Raw genomic sequence first — 19,275 nt, forward strand, 5'->3', positions numbered from 1 at the left:
CACATGAAAATTATTGTTTAAAGTATTCACAACCAAAATGTTCTACACATTTGTGTCCCCTTTTTTTTATTTTATATAATTTGTAGTTTATAGTGATTGAATGAGTTAAATATATCACCAACATAGTTTAAATCAGCCAACATTAACAACACCTTATGGCTTCTCGTGTTTTAGTGGTTTCCAATTTTAATGCTACAAAAACACTAAATGACTCTGGCCTAAGCAAAATAATCTGTGAAGCTCAACCACTTACCTCGTTAGATAAAACTGGTTAACCATAAGGCAAATGGAAATGACACCATTAATATAGTCTAGTAATTAGTAAATAAAGTATGAGCTGAGCACCAACAGTGAAAAGAACCTAAGATCATAACACAACAGCATTCAGATAATGAGCTATACTTTATTAAAAACTAATCATACAGCTTTACATACAGTACCAACATGAGGCATGAAACTTGTGTGAATCTTCAAGTTCAGTTGATGTTGAAGATCTGAAAATGCACGTATCTCCTAGTTTAGTGCTTGCTCTTATCTTCGCTGTCACCATCTCTGGTGTCATGCAAGCGTTGCTGGTATTCTACAGGCCTTTGAGAATCTTCCCAACCCCCAATGTCTCTTGATTGTTCTTCGGCAGACAGTAGGTTTTTCTTTTCATTCTTTCTTCCCTAAATCACAATTAACAACAATTGATATCCATGTAATGTAGCTTTTCGAGAGAAATACACATCTTATTTACATCATGCACTGCTTTGTGTTAACACGGTGAGAAAAGTACCTTAGACATTTCTTGATGCCGATTCAAACGTTCTTTCTTCTTTGTACTTGATGATTGCTGATCCATAACGTTCCTAAATAGCCGAAACCCCTGAATATCTCCATTTCTGATGCTTGCTTCTAGCTGCAATGTAAAATTTTCTATTATTGTCGAAACAAAAGGGCTTGTCTTAAAACAAAGCACTTGATACTTGATGTTTTCAAGCCTCTCTATCAACCAGTAGGAAATACTAGTTTCTTTTAGTTAAGCAATACATTTGCCAATCAAAGTTCAAAAACTAGGGGAAATCTAACTACAATAACAGTGTGATAAGTTAAGCTTAAACCTGAATGTGAACAATGCAGAAGAGAATGCTAGCAATTGGCAGCCAGCTATCCTCGGGCGAAATTGATAGATTTGACCTGACAATGATTCATCAATACATCACATCACTCTCGAATACAAGTCAAACACAATTGTTTACACACGTTAAATACAATGCCTTGGGTTAAAGGCAAGAAGAAGCTTACCCTATTCTTGGGTAATCAAACATTGAATGAAATATATAAAAAATGGAAATGGATTGCACGGAGACAACATTTCTTGCAGTTGTAATCCCAGTCATACATTAAAGACTTGTTGGTTATGATTGCAAGTTGTGTTGTAAATCAAATTTTAGAAGTTAAAACACAAGCTATCTGATCTCCACCTAAAGATCAACATTTACCAACTGTAATGACTAGGGCACTTTGTGCTGTGGTCAATATGGATCCAATATCATAAACTCATCATATCAGTCTCTACCATACAATTTAGTGAACAATCACGATCGCAACTAAGTAAAACCAAAGAATGACATAAACCAAGAGGATCTCCCAAGAAAAGTACAACACAAATACAATGGAATATAGACATTTGCAGCTAATGTTTCAAACTTTCAAAGGTGGCATGAACCAAATAGGAAGACATGTTAAATTTACGACGCAGTGCAAACAAAACACATTGAACGAATCAAAGCACAAGGCCACATCAACATGGGATAAGTCGGGCAAAAAAAATTAAGGGCAAGTTTGAATTGACTTATTTGAGCTTATCTACCGACTGTTTGGGAAAACATATGAAACACATTCATAAGTTGTTTTCAGCTTATTTTTATCAGCTCTCCAATATAGCTTATGAAAACAACTTATAACTTATACATAAGTGCTTATGAAGAAATAGGAATACCTGAGATAAGGAGCCAAATAAACAAGTGAGTAAGCAGCATAACGACGATTACCAGTATCAAGCCACGCAAAAACCCAACTCTACAATCAATCAATCAATCAAATTAATCAACAAATATTTAAACTCATTGTAATATAAATAAGAAATTGAAAATACAAAAAAAATCTTTTTTATTTTTTTTATTTTTTTACTTACAAGCCAATTAAAATAAGGAATGAAACTCATGATCCCCATAACAGCCAACCTTGTATCCGTTGAAGTTAAAGAAGATTCTTCTTCGTCTTCGGTGGTGACTGGTACCGGAAGAATCAATGAAGTGAGCATGCAAGCTCCGATTGCGGCGGCGAACGGAGCATCATCGGCGAACACTGCTTTGCAGGAGCTTTGTCTATTGAATTTGAAATTGCGTTTGAGTTTGATGTTTCCGAAGGAGGATGGTGGTGAATTTGGTTTGAATTTGAATTTGAATTTGAAACAAGGGCGTGAATCGAAGAGGATCATAGTAGAAGAAGAACAACAATTCATGGGTACGATGATGAGTGAAGTGATGGTTTTGTTGAGTTCAATTTGATTTGATTGAAAAGAAGAGAGTCAAAATAGAGACAAAATGCACCGAAAATTAACAAGAGTACAAAAATACTAGTATAGTATAGTATAGTATAGTATACTACTACGTATTCTGTAGATACATACAAGGGAGGGAAGGTCATGTGTTTAGGCTCAGCCCAAGTTACTTCTTTTGAGTTGAACCTTAATTAATATGTTTAAAAATAAATTAACTCACACCCCCACACCTATTTTCCATACCAAACATTTTAACAAAAATCTAATTTTAAACATTAAATGGTTAAGTTATTCAACCAAAAATATTTGATTTGGCGTCTTATAGTACCGGCTAATGTTTACTTTTTTCTTTGGGAGCTTTGCCATAAGTTAGTTCCTCTTTGCCTGGTTTTGAAGAGGAGTATGATTGTCTTAGATGTGTGTCCAATTTTAAACATTAAATGGTTAAATATGTTGCTTGCTGAAATGCTACGCATCTCTTTTGTTAGGTATTAGTCTTTTTTAGTTTTTTTCTTTTCTTTTTCTCTTTTGCGTTTGCAACAAAGAAAAACATCACACAAAAAAAAAAATCAATTCAAACATGCAACGTGAAATGGTAACAAAAAATTTAGACATATCAAAATTCGAAAGAATTTTTAGAGAATTTTTAGACAGATTAAAAATAAAAATGGCTATATTTAAAAAGATCAAAAATATATTTAACTATTTTTTTATTAATATTTTTTTTAAAACTTATCATGGATAAACGATTGTTTTACTGTGGCAAACCCTTGATCGACAACTTCAACCATTAAGAAGTACTCCCTCCGTCCCAGAATAACTGACCCATTTTCTAAAAAAAAGTGTCCCAAAATAATTGACTCATTTCAATTTTCAATACAACTTTCATCATTCCCAATACAATATAACACTAAATAATACTACTTTTATCATTCCCAATACAATATATTCCATTTTCCCTTTTATTTATACATTTTTCTTAATATGTGTGAAAAACAAAAATGTGTCAATTAAATTGGGACGGAGGTAGTACCAAATAGTGCATAATTTTGCATCTCAAATTGTTCGCATAGTTGTAACTTCCACTCAACAATTTCATAAACTTCATCCTCATCCTCTATAATAATTATATCATCAACAAATAGTATTTTAGTGTAGAATTTCTCAAACAAGTCCATGAAACTTGTTCTAGACCATAAAAAATCTCCCCCTAAAAAAAAGAACATGAAAATATTTTTTTTAACTTACACACTTTCACAAGATTATATGTTTAAACTTAAAAATCATATAATTTAAAATATAAATTTATGAATAAGTCCCTTCTTTATTGTTTGAGGTGTTGGCCCTCTATTGTACCCAAAATATATATATATAAAATAAAATACAATAAAAAAAGGCAGAAAAATGTGTCCATCTTTTTGCTAGTAAAGTAATAATACAAATTATTACATATTTACATGTGGTCGTGGGTGATTTAGCAAGAAGGATTGAAAGTGCAAACGTTGAAGAAGAACTCAATCATACGTTCATCCTGAAGCATCCAATCCAATCCAAGGTGGTTAATTACTTAAGTAAACATGTTTTATTCTTAGATCCAATTTCAATCAACGAAATTGTTGCCTTTCTATTTATCCATCCTTTTTCATAATGTTTGGATAAATTCCATTTTCTGATTTACGGGTTTCAACATTTTGTGTTTACCAACATTATAAACAATTTAATTTCTCCTTGGTCTCACAAAAATCCATTTTTTATTCTTTTTAGATTTATGGGTTTCATGATTTTGTCTTTCACAATCTTGCTTTGTATAGGAATTAATTAAGTAATTAATTAATTTTTTGGTTTTGTTTTGTAGTAACAATTCCATTATTATGAAGAACCAAGGTGGTTATGTTCCACCTGCTTACATCCCATTGGGTCAATCAGATTCAGAGACAATGAGTGTCTCTCCTCTACACCATGGTGGTGGTAGTAGCAATGGATCAAATCAATGGTCTTCTGGAATCTGTGCTTGTTTCGATGATATGCAGAGCTGTATGCTACTTCCTTACCTTGTTTAATCACCAAGGTGCCTCTTGTTGATTATGTTTGTATGTTTGTTTGTTTAAGGATATTTGTTTGTGTCGTTGTTGTTCTTTATATCATAATTTTGTTAAGTATTTACTAATTTTAAGAATATTAACTAGTATAGAGCTCGTGCTAGATGACACGAATGTAGGAGAAAAATGAGGGGAACTAGAGGTATGAATTCCTTAGTAGAAGATTTTTCTTAGCATAGATAGATAGAATCTAGAAGATAGATAGATAGATAGATAGATTGATTGATAAGCTCATTGGTTGGTTGGAACCTTATGTTGGATGGGAAGACCGGCTACCATAGACCCACAATAAGGAACATGTACTGTTACACCGCCGAGAATACTATTTTTAGGATGGATGACACTGGAAAATGCATGCCTATCCCACTGATCAGTGAGATCTTTTACGAGTAGGATCAATATTTTGACTGCCTTGACAATAAGGATTAGGAGGGGAAGTTCTGAATTTTATTGTTTGGCACTGTCTTTTGATTGATTATAGCCTTTTCTTGTGTTTGTTAAACAATACTCAATTAAGTGAATTCTTAACTCACTGAACTTATTTATGGTTGGTACTAGACATTCTTTTATAAAACTTTTCCCCCTATTTCACATCAGTGGTTATTTGATGTATATATAAAGGGCATGGAGTGTCCTCGTGAGCTTAGCTCAGTTGGTATGCACAATGCATAATATATGCAAGGTCCAGGGTTCAAACCCTGGCCACCACCCAAAAAAAAAAAGGGCATGGAGTAAGAAAAAAATCATCAATATTTGACACCGTAATTAGTCAAATGATTTTTTAGCTTGTTGATTAAAATATTTAAATTATAGTATAAAAAGCTCTTGTCTTTTGTTTTTACCTTTCTGTATGTTACAAAAAGTTTGTTCTGCTTTTTTTCGATAAACTGGCAAATGAAAAGATTGGTTTCAAATTTTCGGCTTCTGTGCAGGTTGTATAGGTTGTCTTTGTCCTTGCTACCTCTTTGGGAAGAATGCAGAATTTCTGGGTTCTGGCACGTTCATGGGGTCATGTGTTACCCATTTTATATTGTGGAGTCTTGTTAATGCAGCCTGCTGCTTATTAACCGATGGCCTGTTTTTGGGTTTACCTGGATGCCTTGTTTCGTGTTATGCTTGTGGCTACCGCAATACCTTAAGATCAAAGTATAATTTGCCGGTAATAATATTACAACCATGCTTTACATCAAATTTTATAACTTGTTTTTTCACCTTTTCTTTCTATTTTCTGTTCTGGCTGTTATGTTTCAAACTTTTAAATATAAGTGTTATATTTAGTTATTTCAATGTTGCATTTTGAGTGAGACTGGTTAATGTAATTGGGGTAAAATAGTAAATGGTTCTTAACTGGAGGTTGACCAGTCAGTAAATTTGAAGAATAATTAGGCACATTCTAATAGTAAAAGAACTGTTTAGGTATGTTAGTAGGGAACGAGCATAAATTCCCCAGCTTTTCACTTCCTATAGACAGCAAGTAGCAGCAACTTTGAGTCCTGGCACATCATCTGAGATGAGTGAATTTAAAATATGTCTAAAATTTAAATGTGATAAAAATGAAAGAAAGGAGATCTGTCGTTATATCTATATCACCAATTTCTACATAAGAGAGTATCTATGTCATCTGATAGAGTTAGATAATGCAGGTTGAAGGGTGCTATTCAAGTCCAGTTTTCCCTAGAAGAAAACTAGAAATTGAAATAAACTTGTAGGACTTGCTCTTTGTTCATATTTCAGAATTTCTGAATCCTTTTAGGTAGTTCAAGTTAAGTTCACAGACTTTGAGGGAATGCATATTTCTCTTGAAAACACTCCAGGTACTGTGGAACACTTCTCAACATGCCTATGCCTAAATATTTTCCTAGTTGCAGATGCATTTTTTGAAAAAAAGGATTTGCCTTTAATAGAGAAATTTTAGCACTTTATATTAATCACCCAATCTAAATTTTTTGGATGTCTCTAGTGTAAATATTAATAATGAAAAGAAAATCTGGTGATGCAAAGCATAATACTAATCATATTCTTTTTGTCTTATGAAGGAAGCACCGTGTGGGGATTTTGTAACCCATTTTTGTTGTCATCTGTGTGCCATTTGTCAAGAGTACCGTGAAATACGCGAAAGAGCTGGGGATTCTGAAGCTACAGATATGAAGCTGGCAGTAGTTACAGCTCCACCTGTCCAGACAATGCAGTCAGATTCCAATCAGTAATGCCACAACCCTGCTCCCCTTATCCCTTACACAGTTTATGGTTTGAGGATTTCACACTTGGGTGAAGCATGTGGTTCATTATGCACACTACAAGTGAATGTAGTTATTCTACCGATCATGGCATTTCTCACTTTTACTTTTTCAATTATCTTGAAGGAAAAACTAGAAAAATATAGAACACTCAGCTGTAAATGAAAATTTAGTATGTTCAATGTTTAGTAATATATTACTTCTTCAGTGCCATCTTTACCACTTTATTTTCCACCTTCAAGACTAACGAAACTGCTTATCCTCTTGGCATTACCTAATTGTTCTTATCGGGTCATTCCAACTTGTAATTTCAAATAGCGATTTGCCTCTCCCGGAGCAGGATTTATGTTTGTTGGTTACCAACATAGAAGCTATGCCTTTCGCGGTAAGGTATTGAGATTAAGTGTTGTAAGTTAAATCTATCACAAGTGATTGTTGCGCAGGGTGTGTAAGTGTTGTAAGTTAAGGTATTGAGTTTAATTTCTATTGATAAAAAAATGGTTGGTGCACAAGGTGTGCAAGTGTAGTAAATTTCAAGGTATCAAGTTTGATTTTTATTGATAAAAGGAAAGTAACAGGGTCAGTGGAATTTCCAAATAACAAGGTCATCCAAACTTCATGTTGGGTTCTAACATAACTATATGAGCAATCACTTGATGGAAGGCTTCCACCAAGCGATTGTTCATATAGTTATGTTAGCCGCATTTTATATTCCAGTTACAAAACGTGTCTCTAAAAGCAAGCAATTGTTATGAAAAAAAATCTTTAAGTCTTTTGCATTTTTACCTTCTTTATAATCCAAGTTGATAAACAAGAAAAGGATGAAGATGTTTGTGTAAAACAGACATTGAAAATCATGATGATGTATTCCAATATGTATCTGTATTAAAATAACAATAATAAAGGTAGCAATCAAACATGATTAATACCAATAATTGCTTTCTTAAAAAAATAGTAACAATTGCTTTTAAAAATGCACATCACTGTAGCAGCAACAAAATAAATAAATAAATACCAAGACATAAGTTCCACTAGAGAGTAACAATCAAATTAACAATAACATTGACATGGAAACAAAATATAAAACTGAATTAGAGCTTAAGTGACAAATCAAGCCCCTGAGATACAGAATTGGAGGATTCTTTTCAAAGTTGGACTTCGACCAATCAATATCATCCTTGGTAGAAGTAGGATCCACGCTATTTTTATTGCTCATGATTGAATTTGAACTTATAGCAACGTTTGTAGAACGATCTCTAAATTTTATAAGAACTCCAATTTTGTTATTGGTACCATCTTCAATCTTTGAAGTAGTTGCACCACCAAATCCTAGAATCCGTACGCAGATGCGCTAGATTGTACTAGTAGTGTCTGGTTGATTGCTTTGGATTACGATATGTGGCTCGGTACCTCTAGGTTGCTTTGCTTCACCCATTTTGGCTGTTTTTCTTTCTTTTGTTTATACTGGGTCGAGTTTTATAACCCCATTCTGGTTGTTTCTCCGAATATAAATAAGACTGTGCAGCCGTTCAAATTGACCCCCGTAATAAACGCGAAGTTTGAAAAATGACGATGTAAAAAGGAAAAACATGAATTTGCCCTCTGTAAGATTTTCATTATAACCATGATTATAACTAAAAAAAATTATAAGCAACACTCGAGAAGCCCATGCAATAGTGCGCCAGCCCATGCTACAAAGACAGCTAAATAAAATTATAACTTGTATTGATGGGGTGCGCCAGTCCATGCAATAGTGCAACGCATAAGCGACACTCGAGAAGCCCAATAGCAAGCTACTGAAGTGGCTTCTCCCCCTCAAAAAAGTAATTTAATATCATGTGACCCATTGGGCCACATATCAGATATTAAACTGATAAGAACAGATACTACACTTGATCTTAGCCAAAAGGCCGAGAAAGGTATGAGGTAAATGATGTACTCGCTTCTTATTTTATATCTCACATCCACTCACTTGTTTTCGGAACTAGCGATGTGGGACTATTTGCAATAGCCTGGGACTAGCTTGCTCTTGTATGGCATGGCATGGCCAACAAAGACCAATTTCCAAACAAAGGATACGTGATTTGAGCTTCCAACAAGGACAAATCCCATGCCAACAATACATTTTACAGATTTTGAGAAGCTCTCCAATGAATATTTTTAATCCCTGGATGAAGGAAAATGAATGGAAAGGGAATAAAAATGATGGCTACAGTCCTATGAATTGAGTTTGAGTCTTTCTTCTCCCTCCTTTTCTTCTAATTCCAAACTCATTGCTGCAAGTCTTGTTTTCATTACAATCTTCTGCTCAGTTTCATTTCCCTGAAATCATGAACTTTTAATATGAATGAAAGATTTGTTGAGGCCCCTCAAACAAGTGCCTCATGAAGTGTAATATCACTTCTGGAATTAAATATCAGCTCGAAAACTAAAGTAGCTTAATTGGAATCATACATTTCTACAAGGCCAGCCACAACTACTGCTAGAAACCATTTTGTTTAACAATGATGCTCGGAAAAATTGAATGTTATGCTCACAAATATCTTCACTCCTACACATAATAATCAGAATAAATACCAGCATTAGCTATCATGAAACCACAACTTTGTTTCATACTTTCTTAGAGGTGAAGATGTCTAGAAGTCAAATATTAGTAAGAATCAAATTGAACGTTGCCTGAAATTGAAAGTTTATATTTATTTAAGGTTAAGAAGATATGGTGGTAGGTACTGCTGTTGCTGCGGCTGTTTCTATTATTCCCAATAACAAATTTCCATGTCCAATATTTGTTTCCTTCTCCTCCTCATCCTCATCCTCCTCCTCCTCCTCAGTTATACTGTCTAACGTGTTTCACTTTGATAATTTCGTTGTTCCTTCTAGCACAATCAATGATGTCGTTTCTGCTGAATTGCGGTTAGATGCCATGCTCTCTCAAGGTATTGGTTCCATATCCAATTATAACCCCGCTGTTATTTCTTATGCTCAACAATTTGGAATCCCGATCCGATCAGATTCAGGTTTTTCCAGATATTGATACTTGGAAAATCCTCATCACTTGTCACTCTAGAAAATGTAACATGGCTTCAGCTTTCTCTTTATTCGATAAACTCATCGAGTCCGGTCATCATCCCAGTACTCCCACCTTGAATGATCTTTTCCATGGTCTTTTTCTCCAAGGTGAGATTCACAAAGCATTGCCCTTTTATAATGATGTCTTATTAAAGGGTTTTAAGTTAGACGAGACTAGTTATGATTTTCTAATCAGTGGGTTATGTAAGATAGGAGAAACTGAAAAAGCCATAGAGTTGTTGAGACAGGCACAGATTGATGGCGGCTACATAGATTTTTACGTCAAGTCATTCTATAACGCGATCATATTCAGACTATGCAAAGATAGACTTGTAAACCAAGCTTATGATTTATATTCTGAAATAATTGTAAAGAAGATCACCCCTTGTGTTGTCACATATCATAATCTAATCTATGGTTATTGCACAGAGGGTGGAAACATTGCGACGTTACAAAACTTTGCCAGTACAATTCTACTCCGACGATTAATTATGGTTATGATTATACCAAAGAGACTATTTCATGTAGGCTTGTTCAACTAAGCATTGACGTCACCGAAAGACAATGGTTGCAGACCAATTAATTAGGCTCTCTTTCTCTGTAACATCTATGAAAATAAGAATGGTGCAATGGAACTTGTTTGTGGTGTGTAGTTTACATGCTTTCTAATTTTATGCTTTTGTTTTTCATTGCACTTCTGTATGTTAGTTAATTGCCAAGTTAATGGACAATAATAATGTTTAATGTATTCTTTGATCATGCTTGTATTTGGCTAATTTATGCCCTTCGAACAGATATGCATCTATGTTTCTTATTTTTTGTTCTTTGATTATGCCTATGATTGTTTCGACTTATGACATTTTCTTTGGGAAATCAGAACCAGTAGATATACTCTTTAAGCTGATTATAGTGTTTTTGCAACTATAATCATGTTAGTCCAAACATGCTTTCATTTTTCCAACTTATGTTTTCTATCTTTATAAATACGTACACAGCAATTGATGTTGATTGTTACTATTTTAATCCAAGATGTGAGTGATGGATGGATTTTCTCATTTGATTAGGAATATAAACATTACAGAGATTATAGAAATAAAAGGACCCAGATATTCATTAGTGTTTTAAGATTTGAGTGAGAGTAAATGTAAAACTCTGTTCCAATACATTATCCGTCAGAGGAATGAAAATTCTAAATCTAAAACAAGCACATCCCAGTACTTTTCAGTTAAATTAAAATTTACTTTGTTCCAGAGGCAGTAGGTAGTATGTATATGTAATACTAGTAATGCACCAGTGGCGTGTTAATACATTCAAACTAAAGTTGGAATAGAATAAAATGAGATAAGATGAAATACACCAGAGTAAAACAACCATTTTATTGATTCCATATTTTATGATGAAATTGGAATAAGATGGAATAAAAATAAAGATTCCATCTCATGATCCACAAATTAATAGTCATTGCACCCAATGGGAGAATGCTGGTGGTATGTTACCAATAGTCATTACAAGAGCATGTTGCATGTTTGAAATGGTGAAAGCGATTCGAATCTCTTACAATAATCTCCTTCTGAAACAGTTTTGATGCTAATTTCATAAAGTTATGACAATCCACACAAATACGGATATTCTTCATAATTTTAATGACATTTCCAGCACAAGGCGAAATTCCTTCATTCATTATAGCAAATACCAATGCCATCTTCTCGCTATGATGAAACAATTGGTCTTCTATGTGCTCCACTTCAATGTCATGCAAAGCTGAGCCAATCTCTGGAGCATAGCCCATTTCTTTCAATTGTCCAATCAATGTCTCGAGCCGGCTCAATATAGCCTGCCTTTTCGGATGATGTTGGCCACCAGATGTGAATTCATGAACCTGCTTCCCAACCTCAACCCAGCTTAATCCAGGTCTTTTTCTCACGTTAGAGTCTCTCATTTCCTTCCGAATCAATCCAGCTTCAATAAAACTGCCTCCAGAGGAATGTATGTTTGACATTTGTATGTACGCCAATGAGTTTTTAGGATCTAACTTTTTAAATTTATCGGCTGCCAATTTGGCCAAGTCAGCCTCACCATGTTTCCTGCAAGATCCAAGTAATGAACTCCAAATCACAGAATCAGGTTTCATTGGCATTTTACGTATCAATTCCTCCGCCTCAAATATCTTTCCAGCTCGTCCATAAAGGTCAACCATGCAGGCATAGTGATCTAATTGAGGAGCAATACCATGTCTTTCAGTCATAGAGTTGAAAATTTGCGCTCCTTCTTCAACAAATCCAGCGTGGCTGCATGCCGCGAGAAGCGCAACAAAGGTTGCAGAATCTGGATGAACATCCATTTGCTTAAAGAGATCTAGTGCATCTTTTGCTTGACCATGAATGGCATAAGACTTGAGCATTGAATTCCAAGAAACCAAATCGTGGCAACCCATTTCAGCAAAAACTTGTTCAGACAGAGCTAAGGATCCAGACCTCCCATAAGCATGTATCAAGGCATTTGAAACAACTGTGTCGTCGTGAAACCCTTGTTTAATTACCTGTGAGTGAACTTCGGTTGCATTTTTCTCAGTGACAAAGCACGCGCAAGCTTTTAAGGCAATTGAAAATGTGTGCCGGTCCAACACAAAATTTTCTCGATGAAGTTGACAGAAAAGAAGGAAAGCTTGCTCAGGATCGCGCTCCGCAAACACAGAAATAATAGCAGTCCATGACACGATATCATGTTCGCCACTTGTATCAAGGAAGAGCTTAAAACAGTCAGAAATGTGACCCCCTAGGTCTGCATAGGATTTTACCAATGCAGTTACCACTTCAACTTCTGAAATAAGACCACTTTTAACTGTGAGACAGTGTAATTGAAAACAGTTCTTCAGATGATGTGAGTTGTTGATGTCATCTGAAGTACTCGTGCAATGATTCAAAGAAGATAAAACACCGAGTAGCGTGGTACTGTTAAACCCAATTCCATTGCAATACATATGCGCAAACAGACCAATAGCTTTGTCGCCAAGTCCACGGAATTGAAAACCTGAAATCATCGAATTCCAAGATATAAGATTTCTATACTCCATCGACTCAAAAACAGTCCATGCATCATCCGACGTATGATCACAACCTCCACCGAAACCACCAGAACACTTGCTATACATCGTAATAAGAGCATTTGCAACATACACATTGCAATCCAACGACATTTTCAAAGCAACAGCATGTACCTGCAAGCCATATTTAATATCTTGCTCCTCACAAGCGCTAAGAACACTTGCAAAAGCAAATTCATTGGGGCGAAAACAAGCCAACATACCAGAGAATAAAGCAAAACACTCTCTGATCAAACCAAACTGCGCATACCCAGAAACAAGAACAGTCCAAGAAACAAAATTTCTTCTCGGCATTTGATCAAACAGGTAGCGTGCATAATCTAAATGGCCACATTTACAGTACATATTTAAGAGGTTATTAGTAAGAAAAACATCATTTTGAATTGTGGGGTGTTTGTTAAGTATGTAATAATGCAATGCCATGCCTTGTTTGATGTATTTTTTCTGAGCACAAGCATGTATGAGAAATGCATAGTCTTGAAGGGTTAAAGAAGGGTTGGTGTAAACAAGAGAAAGTGCTTTTCCAAGGTTTCCTTGTAATGAAAGAGTGTGTATTTGTGTGTTTACGTTTCTGGCTATGGTTTCTGGTTGTGCAGTTGAAGTGTAATAGAGATTTTGCAATATACAAAATTTGGGGAGTACATGGTGCATAAGCTTTTTGGATTGCAACATCAATGTGGGGAAGTTATTTGCACCAAGAAGTATCATATTCATTGTGGCTTTATTTGAAGTTTGATGAAGTTAGAAAATGTTAGTAATTGATTATTGATAAGAAATGCATAAGTCGTTAAAATTTACATATCAACAAAAGATTTATGTGAGTTTTATTTTTTGATAAATAGTAAAAGTTTATGTGAGTTGTAGAACTGTTTAATAGGTTGGTTCGGCCGAACAAATTCTACTTCGATGGACCAACACTTATAAATGAGTTGAATTGGAGTAACTCAATTGTTTTATAGATTGTCAAAATTGAGCAGGATTCAAACATGAATCATTTATACTAATTTTTTTTTTTTCTTTTAAGTGATGAAATGTACAACATAACTATTTTAAAATTACTCTTTAATAGCTCTCAAACACCTTCAGATTACCATTTACCTTCGACGGTGGTTAATTGTCGTTCGTTTGCTAAAATGCCATTGCAAACATATTATTTTTGGGGATATGTGGTCGGGTGGCATGCAATGCAAATATAATCAAGCACATCAGATTCCACTAAGAAAGCTAGGCAGATGTGTTAATTCATTATTTTTCCACAGCACTTGTTGACATGGAATATGAATAAGAAACTGAAAATACAAGAAGTTTGCAAAGAAAACAACTAGGACACAAGGGAATAAATTTATATATAGACACTTACTCTAGAGTTCTAAACTTAACCTCAGTGAGATGAAAAACAAGAAAATAATTTGAAGTTGCCATCTCTACATCCCCTTAAAGAAGTCAAGAAATTCCAGGCACACTTGAAGGTCCTGTGATGTTCTTTCAAAAAAATAAAAAAAACCATCAGGCCCCAACTTGTATTTGGTATTATTACTTGTCAAATGCATATGATAAGAGAGGTAATTAATTGATTGTAAAAATCGGTAAGCCAAAATTATTTCCAAGTTCTCAATCTTGTTTATCGGATGGAAATCACATTTGAATTACATCAAAATTACGATGTACTAACACCATTCATCCAATATGCTGGCTATGGAAGATTTGATTAACTAAATAATTAACCAGACGCAATAGGCAAAAGTTATTATGCATAAGGATTTCCTTATGCATGGTGCATAAGCAAATCAGAACCGTTAGATCAAGGACAGGTGTTATAATCTGGTGCTTCAGCTCAAACATATCACAACCGTCCGATATTGCACACGTGTTCTAATCTTGAGCTTCAGATGCCACAGTGTTTCGTCCCTAACAAGATCGCTTTTCTCACCGTTTCCGTCGCCGGCGCCGGTTCACGATCACGATTCTCACCGTTTCTTGCCGTTCCGACGTGATTCTTAGCCTTGCTCGCTTCTCCAACGTTATTTTCAGCCTTCTCTCCGACGTGATTCACCCTTGATTCGTGCGATTCAGAAATTCATCTTGATTCATCTTGATTCGTGTGATTCAGAAATTCATCGCCGGCACCTCGATTCTCACCGTTTCTCGCTGCTGCAACTTGATTCTTCTCCGACGTGATTCTCACATTTCTCTCCGACGTGTTTCTCACCTTCCTTCGACGTTATTCACTCCGACGTATTTCTCCGGCGAGTTATTCATTTATATGATTCAGTCTGTTAATTCGATGCAATCTGTGATATGAATCGTTGAAAATTATTGTTGATTATATAAAATTACTGTTGAATCATTGAATTGAAAATTGATGCTTTAAAATTGAAGTTAAGGATCATTGAATTGAAAACTGATGATATAAAAGTGATGCTATAAAACTGAAGTAAACTGAATCATTGCAAATTATTGTTGTAGTAAGAATTTTACTTGATTGAATCATTGCAATGATTGAATCATTGCAATATGTGATATTTTAGTTCAGTTGATTACATCAGTTGATTACATCAGTTAATTTGATTCAATCTGTGATGTTTTTAACTCAATGTGAATATTCAACTGTGATTTTTTAACTCAATGCTATAAAACTGATGATTGAATCATTTAAAATAACTGTTGGAGTATGAGTGTTAGGGATAATTTGATAGCAATTTAGCTTATTACTCACCAAAACCATTTCCACAGGCCAATGGTTTTGGATTACAACTCACCAAAACCATATCCACAGGCCAATGGTTTTAGCATAGTTTTTTAGAGTTTTTCAGTAGTTTCAATTTATCATATCTAATGGTTTTTTTGTTCTTAATAGTGTTTGTTGCTGTTTTCAATGGATTTGATATTAACTTCATCTGAGAGTGGACAATTGACGGTTGAAAATTCAGTTATTGATGCGGATAGTTCTCAATGTTACTCATTTAGTGATAAAGAATCATGGAAGTCTTTGGTCTTTAAATCTATAAAAGAGATTGAAGATTTTTATTTTAATTATGCATATAACACTGGATTCTCTGTTAGGAGTATGTTGAAGTCCAAGAACAATTCACAAAATAAGAAATCGGATAAGGTACATTATTTGCGTTATGTTTGTAACAAAGAAGGTTTCAAGAAGGGAAGTCTGCTTAATCCTAAAAACAGGCCAACATGTGACAGTCCAGTTCTTGTTGAGTATGAGAAAGCTAAAGAAAAACCAGAGGAAAGGGTTGGTTGTAAAGCTGGAATATATTTGAAGTTGGATGAAGCGTTGAATGTCTATAAGATATATAAGTGGGAAGTTGATCACTGTCATCCATTACATAAACCAGAGCATTTGTGCTACTTGAGATCATTTCGAGAAGTAAATGAAGTTCAAGGACAACTTGCTTTAATAAATTCTAAAGCTGGAATGTCGATGAGAACATCTTATGAAGTGATGGGTCAAGGAGTTGGAGGCACGGAGAATCTTCCTTTTCGATTTTCGGACTTAAAGAACTATCTAATGACAACTCGTCAAAAGGAGATGGTGGCTGGTGAAGCAACTGTTATTCAAGAATTCTTTAGAAATGAAGCTCTCTCGAAACCAGGTTTTTACTATGATATCCAAGTTGATGCTGCAGAAGACATAGCCAGTATTTTTTGGGCAGATGGAATTATGCAACAAGATTATGCTCTATTTGGTGATGTTGTCAGTTTTGATACAACTTACCGAACAAACAATAAATATCGGCCATTAGGTTAGTATTTTGTACTTCTCACAGTTTTTAATTCTTATATTCTTGAAATTTGAATGAATGTTCTGGTTTAGAATTGAAGGTTCTGGTATATGTGTGTTAATTTGGCTCTTGTGTGTGTTTAGAATTGAATGTTTATATTGATTGAAGGTTTAGAATTTAATGTTCTGGTTTATGGGTGATCCTATCTTGCCTTGGAATTTATGCTCTGTACAGCCATGGAAAGATCATATGTGTTTTTTTATCGATGATAAATAGCTCTGTCTGTGTTTGCGAGTTTAGACATCTCGCTTGAGAAGTTGTGCTATGTCCAGCTATGCAAAGATCATAGGTGTTTTTTTACAGTTGTTAAATAAATAGCTTTTTCTATTTACACAGCACAATGGTTTTATATTTTTTAAATATGTTGTATTTTGTTCTGATTTGGTTCATTTCAGCTGCCTTTCTTGGTTTTGACAATCATCGTAAGAGTGTGTTATTTGGTGCTGCGCTACTGTATGATGAGACATCAGCTACTTTTGATTGGTTGTTTACAACTTTTTTGAAGTGTATGTCCAATAAGAAACCTCAAACCATATACACAGACCAGGCTGGTGCGTTGTTGAAGTCAATTCCGAATGTTTTTCAAGGTGTTTTTCATGGTCTTTGCTCATGGCACATGGGAGAGAATGCAAAGAAAAATCTCGGCTCTCGTGCAAACAGTGCATTTTTCGATGAGTTAACTAATTTGGTTTCAAATGTCGAAGATGAATCAGATTTCGACTACAATTGGGATCAGATGATGAAAAACTGTTTTAATGGAAGGCCTACTTCGGACTTTAAGTGGCTTGTTCAAACTCATTCAAATCGTATGCATTGGTCTTCAGTTTGGGTGAGGTCACATTTTACAGCTGGTTTGAAAACGACACAGTTAAGTGAGTCTTTCAATGCTTTTCTTCGTGGATTTTTGCAGCCAGACCATTCACTTGTTCGATTCTTTAGTCATTTCAACATTATGGTTCAGAGAATGAGGGATAATCATGCTGAGTTGGACTTTAAGGCTGCAAACACTAGAACAAAAAATAATTATCCCAACAGTCAGCTTATGCGGTCCGTAGTAAACAAGTATACACCATCTTGCTTTTCATTTATTCACAGTCAGTATGACCTTTCCTTCAAATACTATTATGAGGAGGACACAACAAAAGGGTCAGAATTGAACAAGTTCTTCAAAGTTTTCACAATTGAGAAGGTTGATTATAATTACGATGATGTTGATAATGATAATGAGAGGGTTTCGAATGTTGATGTTTTGGATGCAGAATTTGAAGAAAACCTTTCCCCAAGGTTTGAAGATCATAATCGACTTGATGAAAGGGTTGTCACAGTCGACATTGGGAGCAAAAGTTTTACTTGTTCATGTCGTATGTTTGAGAACCGGGGTTTCTTATGTCGACATGTTTTCAAGATTTTGGAGGTCTTAGGTGGTCATGTGCAATATCATTTTTTGAAGACTATACCTGCACAATATGTTTTAAAGCGGTGGACTAGAGATGTGCGTCCGTCTGTCGATAAGCTGAAATCCACCATGAATGTTGGCACTAAAGACACCACTGAAGCGCAACGATATCAACAAATTTGTGCTGTTACAGTTCAGCTTTCTACACGTGTTTGCGCAGATGCGGAGGCATCTGAAATATTTCTCAACGGTGTTCTTGAGGCAGGGAAAAAGGCAGAGGAGTTTCTTATTTCTAAAGGTATTCATACAGATCGATCATCCGTTACGCCTTCTAAGTCTTCAAAAGCAGTTGCTGTCTGTGAACCATCTGTTGGGACTGCACCAAAGTTCAAAGAAAGACCAAATCCAATTAGGTCAAAGAAGCGACTTAAAAGTGATTATGAAAAAGCTAGAGCAAGACAGAAATTCCTTATAGCTCGGAAGAAGCAAAAGAAAGATGATGAGGCTTTAACAAATTAAGCGGGCACTGATTGTTTTTTATGTTATAAGTTAGGAAAGATGATGATGCTTTAACTAAAAAAGCGGTCACTTATGTTATATGTGATAAGTTTGTACTAGATTTCATATCAAATTCTTGATTGTTATGCATTGGTTTGAATATTATCTTCTGGAAACTATACATTTTCACATTTTTTGGTTTTAACGCATTTATTACTATATTTTGGTACAAAACCATTAGACTGTTAATTTGGTTTCATATAGTACACTTTCAAAACCATTAAACTATAATTATGGTTTAGTTAAGATTTTCAATTACTGAGTTAAGTGGATAAATTACTGAGTTTTGCAATTTGCTTCAATCTATTCAAGTGATAAAATTAATATTAAATGATGTCAATTCTGATGTAATGCGCGGTGACAATATTACTATGTTTTTGAAATTGAAACCACTCATTGAATTGAAAACTGATGCTATAAAACTGAAGTAAACTGAATCATTGCAAATTATTGTTGTAGTAAGAATTT

General features: G+C 34.7%; 5 protein-coding genes and 1 non-coding gene across 8 annotated transcripts; 3 read left to right on the plus strand and 3 right to left on the minus strand.

Moving 5' to 3' along the window:
- Positions 1-293: 293 nt before the first annotated feature.
- LOC146919076 (zinc finger matrin-type protein) lies at positions 294-2,562 on the minus strand. The gene is made up of 5 exons (XM_085712331.1): positions 2,180-2,562; positions 1,985-2,064; positions 1,104-1,179; positions 779-901; positions 294-668 (listed from the first exon to the last, which is right to left on the minus strand). The coding sequence occupies exons 1-5, from the start codon at positions 2,507-2,509 to the stop codon at positions 519-521; spliced, it is 759 nt and encodes a 252-aa protein (XP_085568457.1). The 5' UTR covers positions 2,510-2,562; the 3' UTR covers positions 294-518.
- A 1,465-nt stretch (positions 2,563-4,027) lies between these two features.
- Positions 4,028-7,097, plus strand: LOC146919077 (PLAC8 family protein). 3 transcript variants are annotated; one of them, XM_085712334.1, is made up of 4 exons: positions 4,028-4,103; positions 4,404-4,616; positions 5,580-5,806; positions 6,684-7,097. In XM_085712334.1, exons 2-4 carry the CDS (start codon positions 4,508-4,510, stop codon positions 6,852-6,854), a joined length of 507 nt encoding a protein of 168 aa, XP_085568460.1. In that variant the 5' UTR covers positions 4,028-4,103; positions 4,404-4,507; the 3' UTR covers positions 6,855-7,097. The 3 variants fall into 3 exon arrangements, with proteins under 3 accessions (XP_085568460.1, XP_085568461.1, XP_085568459.1); XM_085712335.1 differs by having other exon boundaries at positions 4,404-4,582; positions 6,291-7,097; XM_085712333.1 differs by having other exon boundaries at positions 4,404-4,582.
- Positions 7,098-8,612: 1,515 nt separating this feature from the next.
- On the minus strand, positions 8,613-8,807 carry LOC146919078 (U2 spliceosomal RNA). The gene has a single exon (XR_015013122.1). It is a non-coding gene; the product is annotated as a U2 spliceosomal RNA (small nuclear RNA).
- A 1,154-nt stretch (positions 8,808-9,961) lies between these two features.
- LOC146919079 (pentatricopeptide repeat-containing protein At2g27800, mitochondrial-like) lies at positions 9,962-10,442 on the plus strand. The gene is made up of 2 exons (XM_085710593.1): positions 9,962-10,285; positions 10,383-10,442. Exons 1-2 carry the CDS (start codon positions 9,962-9,964, stop codon positions 10,440-10,442), a joined length of 384 nt encoding a protein of 127 aa, XP_085566719.1.
- Positions 10,443-11,295: 853 nt separating this feature from the next.
- Positions 11,296-13,972, minus strand: LOC146919080 (Tetratricopeptide repeat (TPR)-like superfamily protein). The gene has a single exon (XM_085712336.1). It carries the CDS (start codon positions 13,768-13,770, stop codon positions 11,446-11,448), a length of 2,325 nt encoding a protein of 774 aa, XP_085568462.1. The 5' UTR covers positions 13,771-13,972; the 3' UTR covers positions 11,296-11,445.
- Positions 13,973-15,399: 1,427 nt separating this feature from the next.
- Positions 15,400-18,828, plus strand: LOC146919081 (protein FAR1-RELATED SEQUENCE 5-like). The gene is made up of 2 exons (XM_085712337.1): positions 15,400-16,814; positions 17,249-18,828. Exons 1-2 carry the CDS (start codon positions 15,932-15,934, stop codon positions 18,766-18,768), a joined length of 2,403 nt encoding a protein of 800 aa, XP_085568463.1. The 5' UTR covers positions 15,400-15,931; the 3' UTR covers positions 18,769-18,828.
- Positions 18,829-19,275: the final 447 nt, after the last annotated feature.

This window comes from Medicago sativa, chromosome 5 (assembly GCF_051527215.1).
Source record: "Medicago sativa cultivar Bolivia chromosome 5, Bolivia_mono, whole genome shotgun sequence".
NCBI classification, from domain to species: Eukaryota; Viridiplantae; Streptophyta; class Magnoliopsida; order Fabales; family Fabaceae; genus Medicago; species Medicago sativa.

Excerpts from the sequence above, each read along its gene's own strand:
- LOC146919076 (XM_085712331.1), bottom strand. The coding sequence starts at position 2,509 with ATGAATTGTTGTTCTTCTTCTACTATGATCCTCTTCGATTCACGCCCT. Across the intron at positions 2,065-2,179 it reads TTCCTTATTTTAATTGGCTT|AGTTGGGTTTTTGCGTGGCT; the intron begins GTAAGTAAAAAA and ends GATTGATTGTAG. Across the intron at positions 902-1,103 it reads TCTGCATTGTTCACATTCAG|CTAGAAGCAAGCATCAGAAA; the intron begins GTTTAAGCTTAA and ends TTTACATTGCAG.
- LOC146919077 (XM_085712333.1), top strand. The coding sequence starts at position 4,420 with ATGAAGAACCAAGGTGGTTATGTTCCACCTGCTTACATCCCATTGGGT. Across the intron at positions 4,583-5,579 it reads TTTCGATGATATGCAGAGCT|GTTGTATAGGTTGTCTTTGT; the intron begins GTATGCTACTTC and ends GCTTCTGTGCAG. Across the intron at positions 5,807-6,683 it reads GATCAAAGTATAATTTGCCG|GAAGCACCGTGTGGGGATTT; the intron begins GTAATAATATTA and ends TGTCTTATGAAG.
- LOC146919079 (XM_085710593.1), top strand. The coding sequence starts at position 9,962 with ATGGCTTCAGCTTTCTCTTTATTCGATAAACTCATCGAGTCCGGTCAT. Across the intron at positions 10,286-10,382 it reads GACTATGCAAAGATAGACTT|AGGGTGGAAACATTGCGACG; the intron begins GTAAACCAAGCT and ends GTTATTGCACAG.
- LOC146919080 (XM_085712336.1), bottom strand. The coding sequence starts at position 13,770 with ATGAATATGATACTTCTTGGTGCAAATAACTTCCCCACATTGATGTTG.
- LOC146919081 (XM_085712337.1), top strand. The coding sequence starts at position 15,932 with ATGGATTTGATATTAACTTCATCTGAGAGTGGACAATTGACGGTTGAA. Across the intron at positions 16,815-17,248 it reads CAATAAATATCGGCCATTAG|CTGCCTTTCTTGGTTTTGAC; the intron begins GTTAGTATTTTG and ends GGTTCATTTCAG.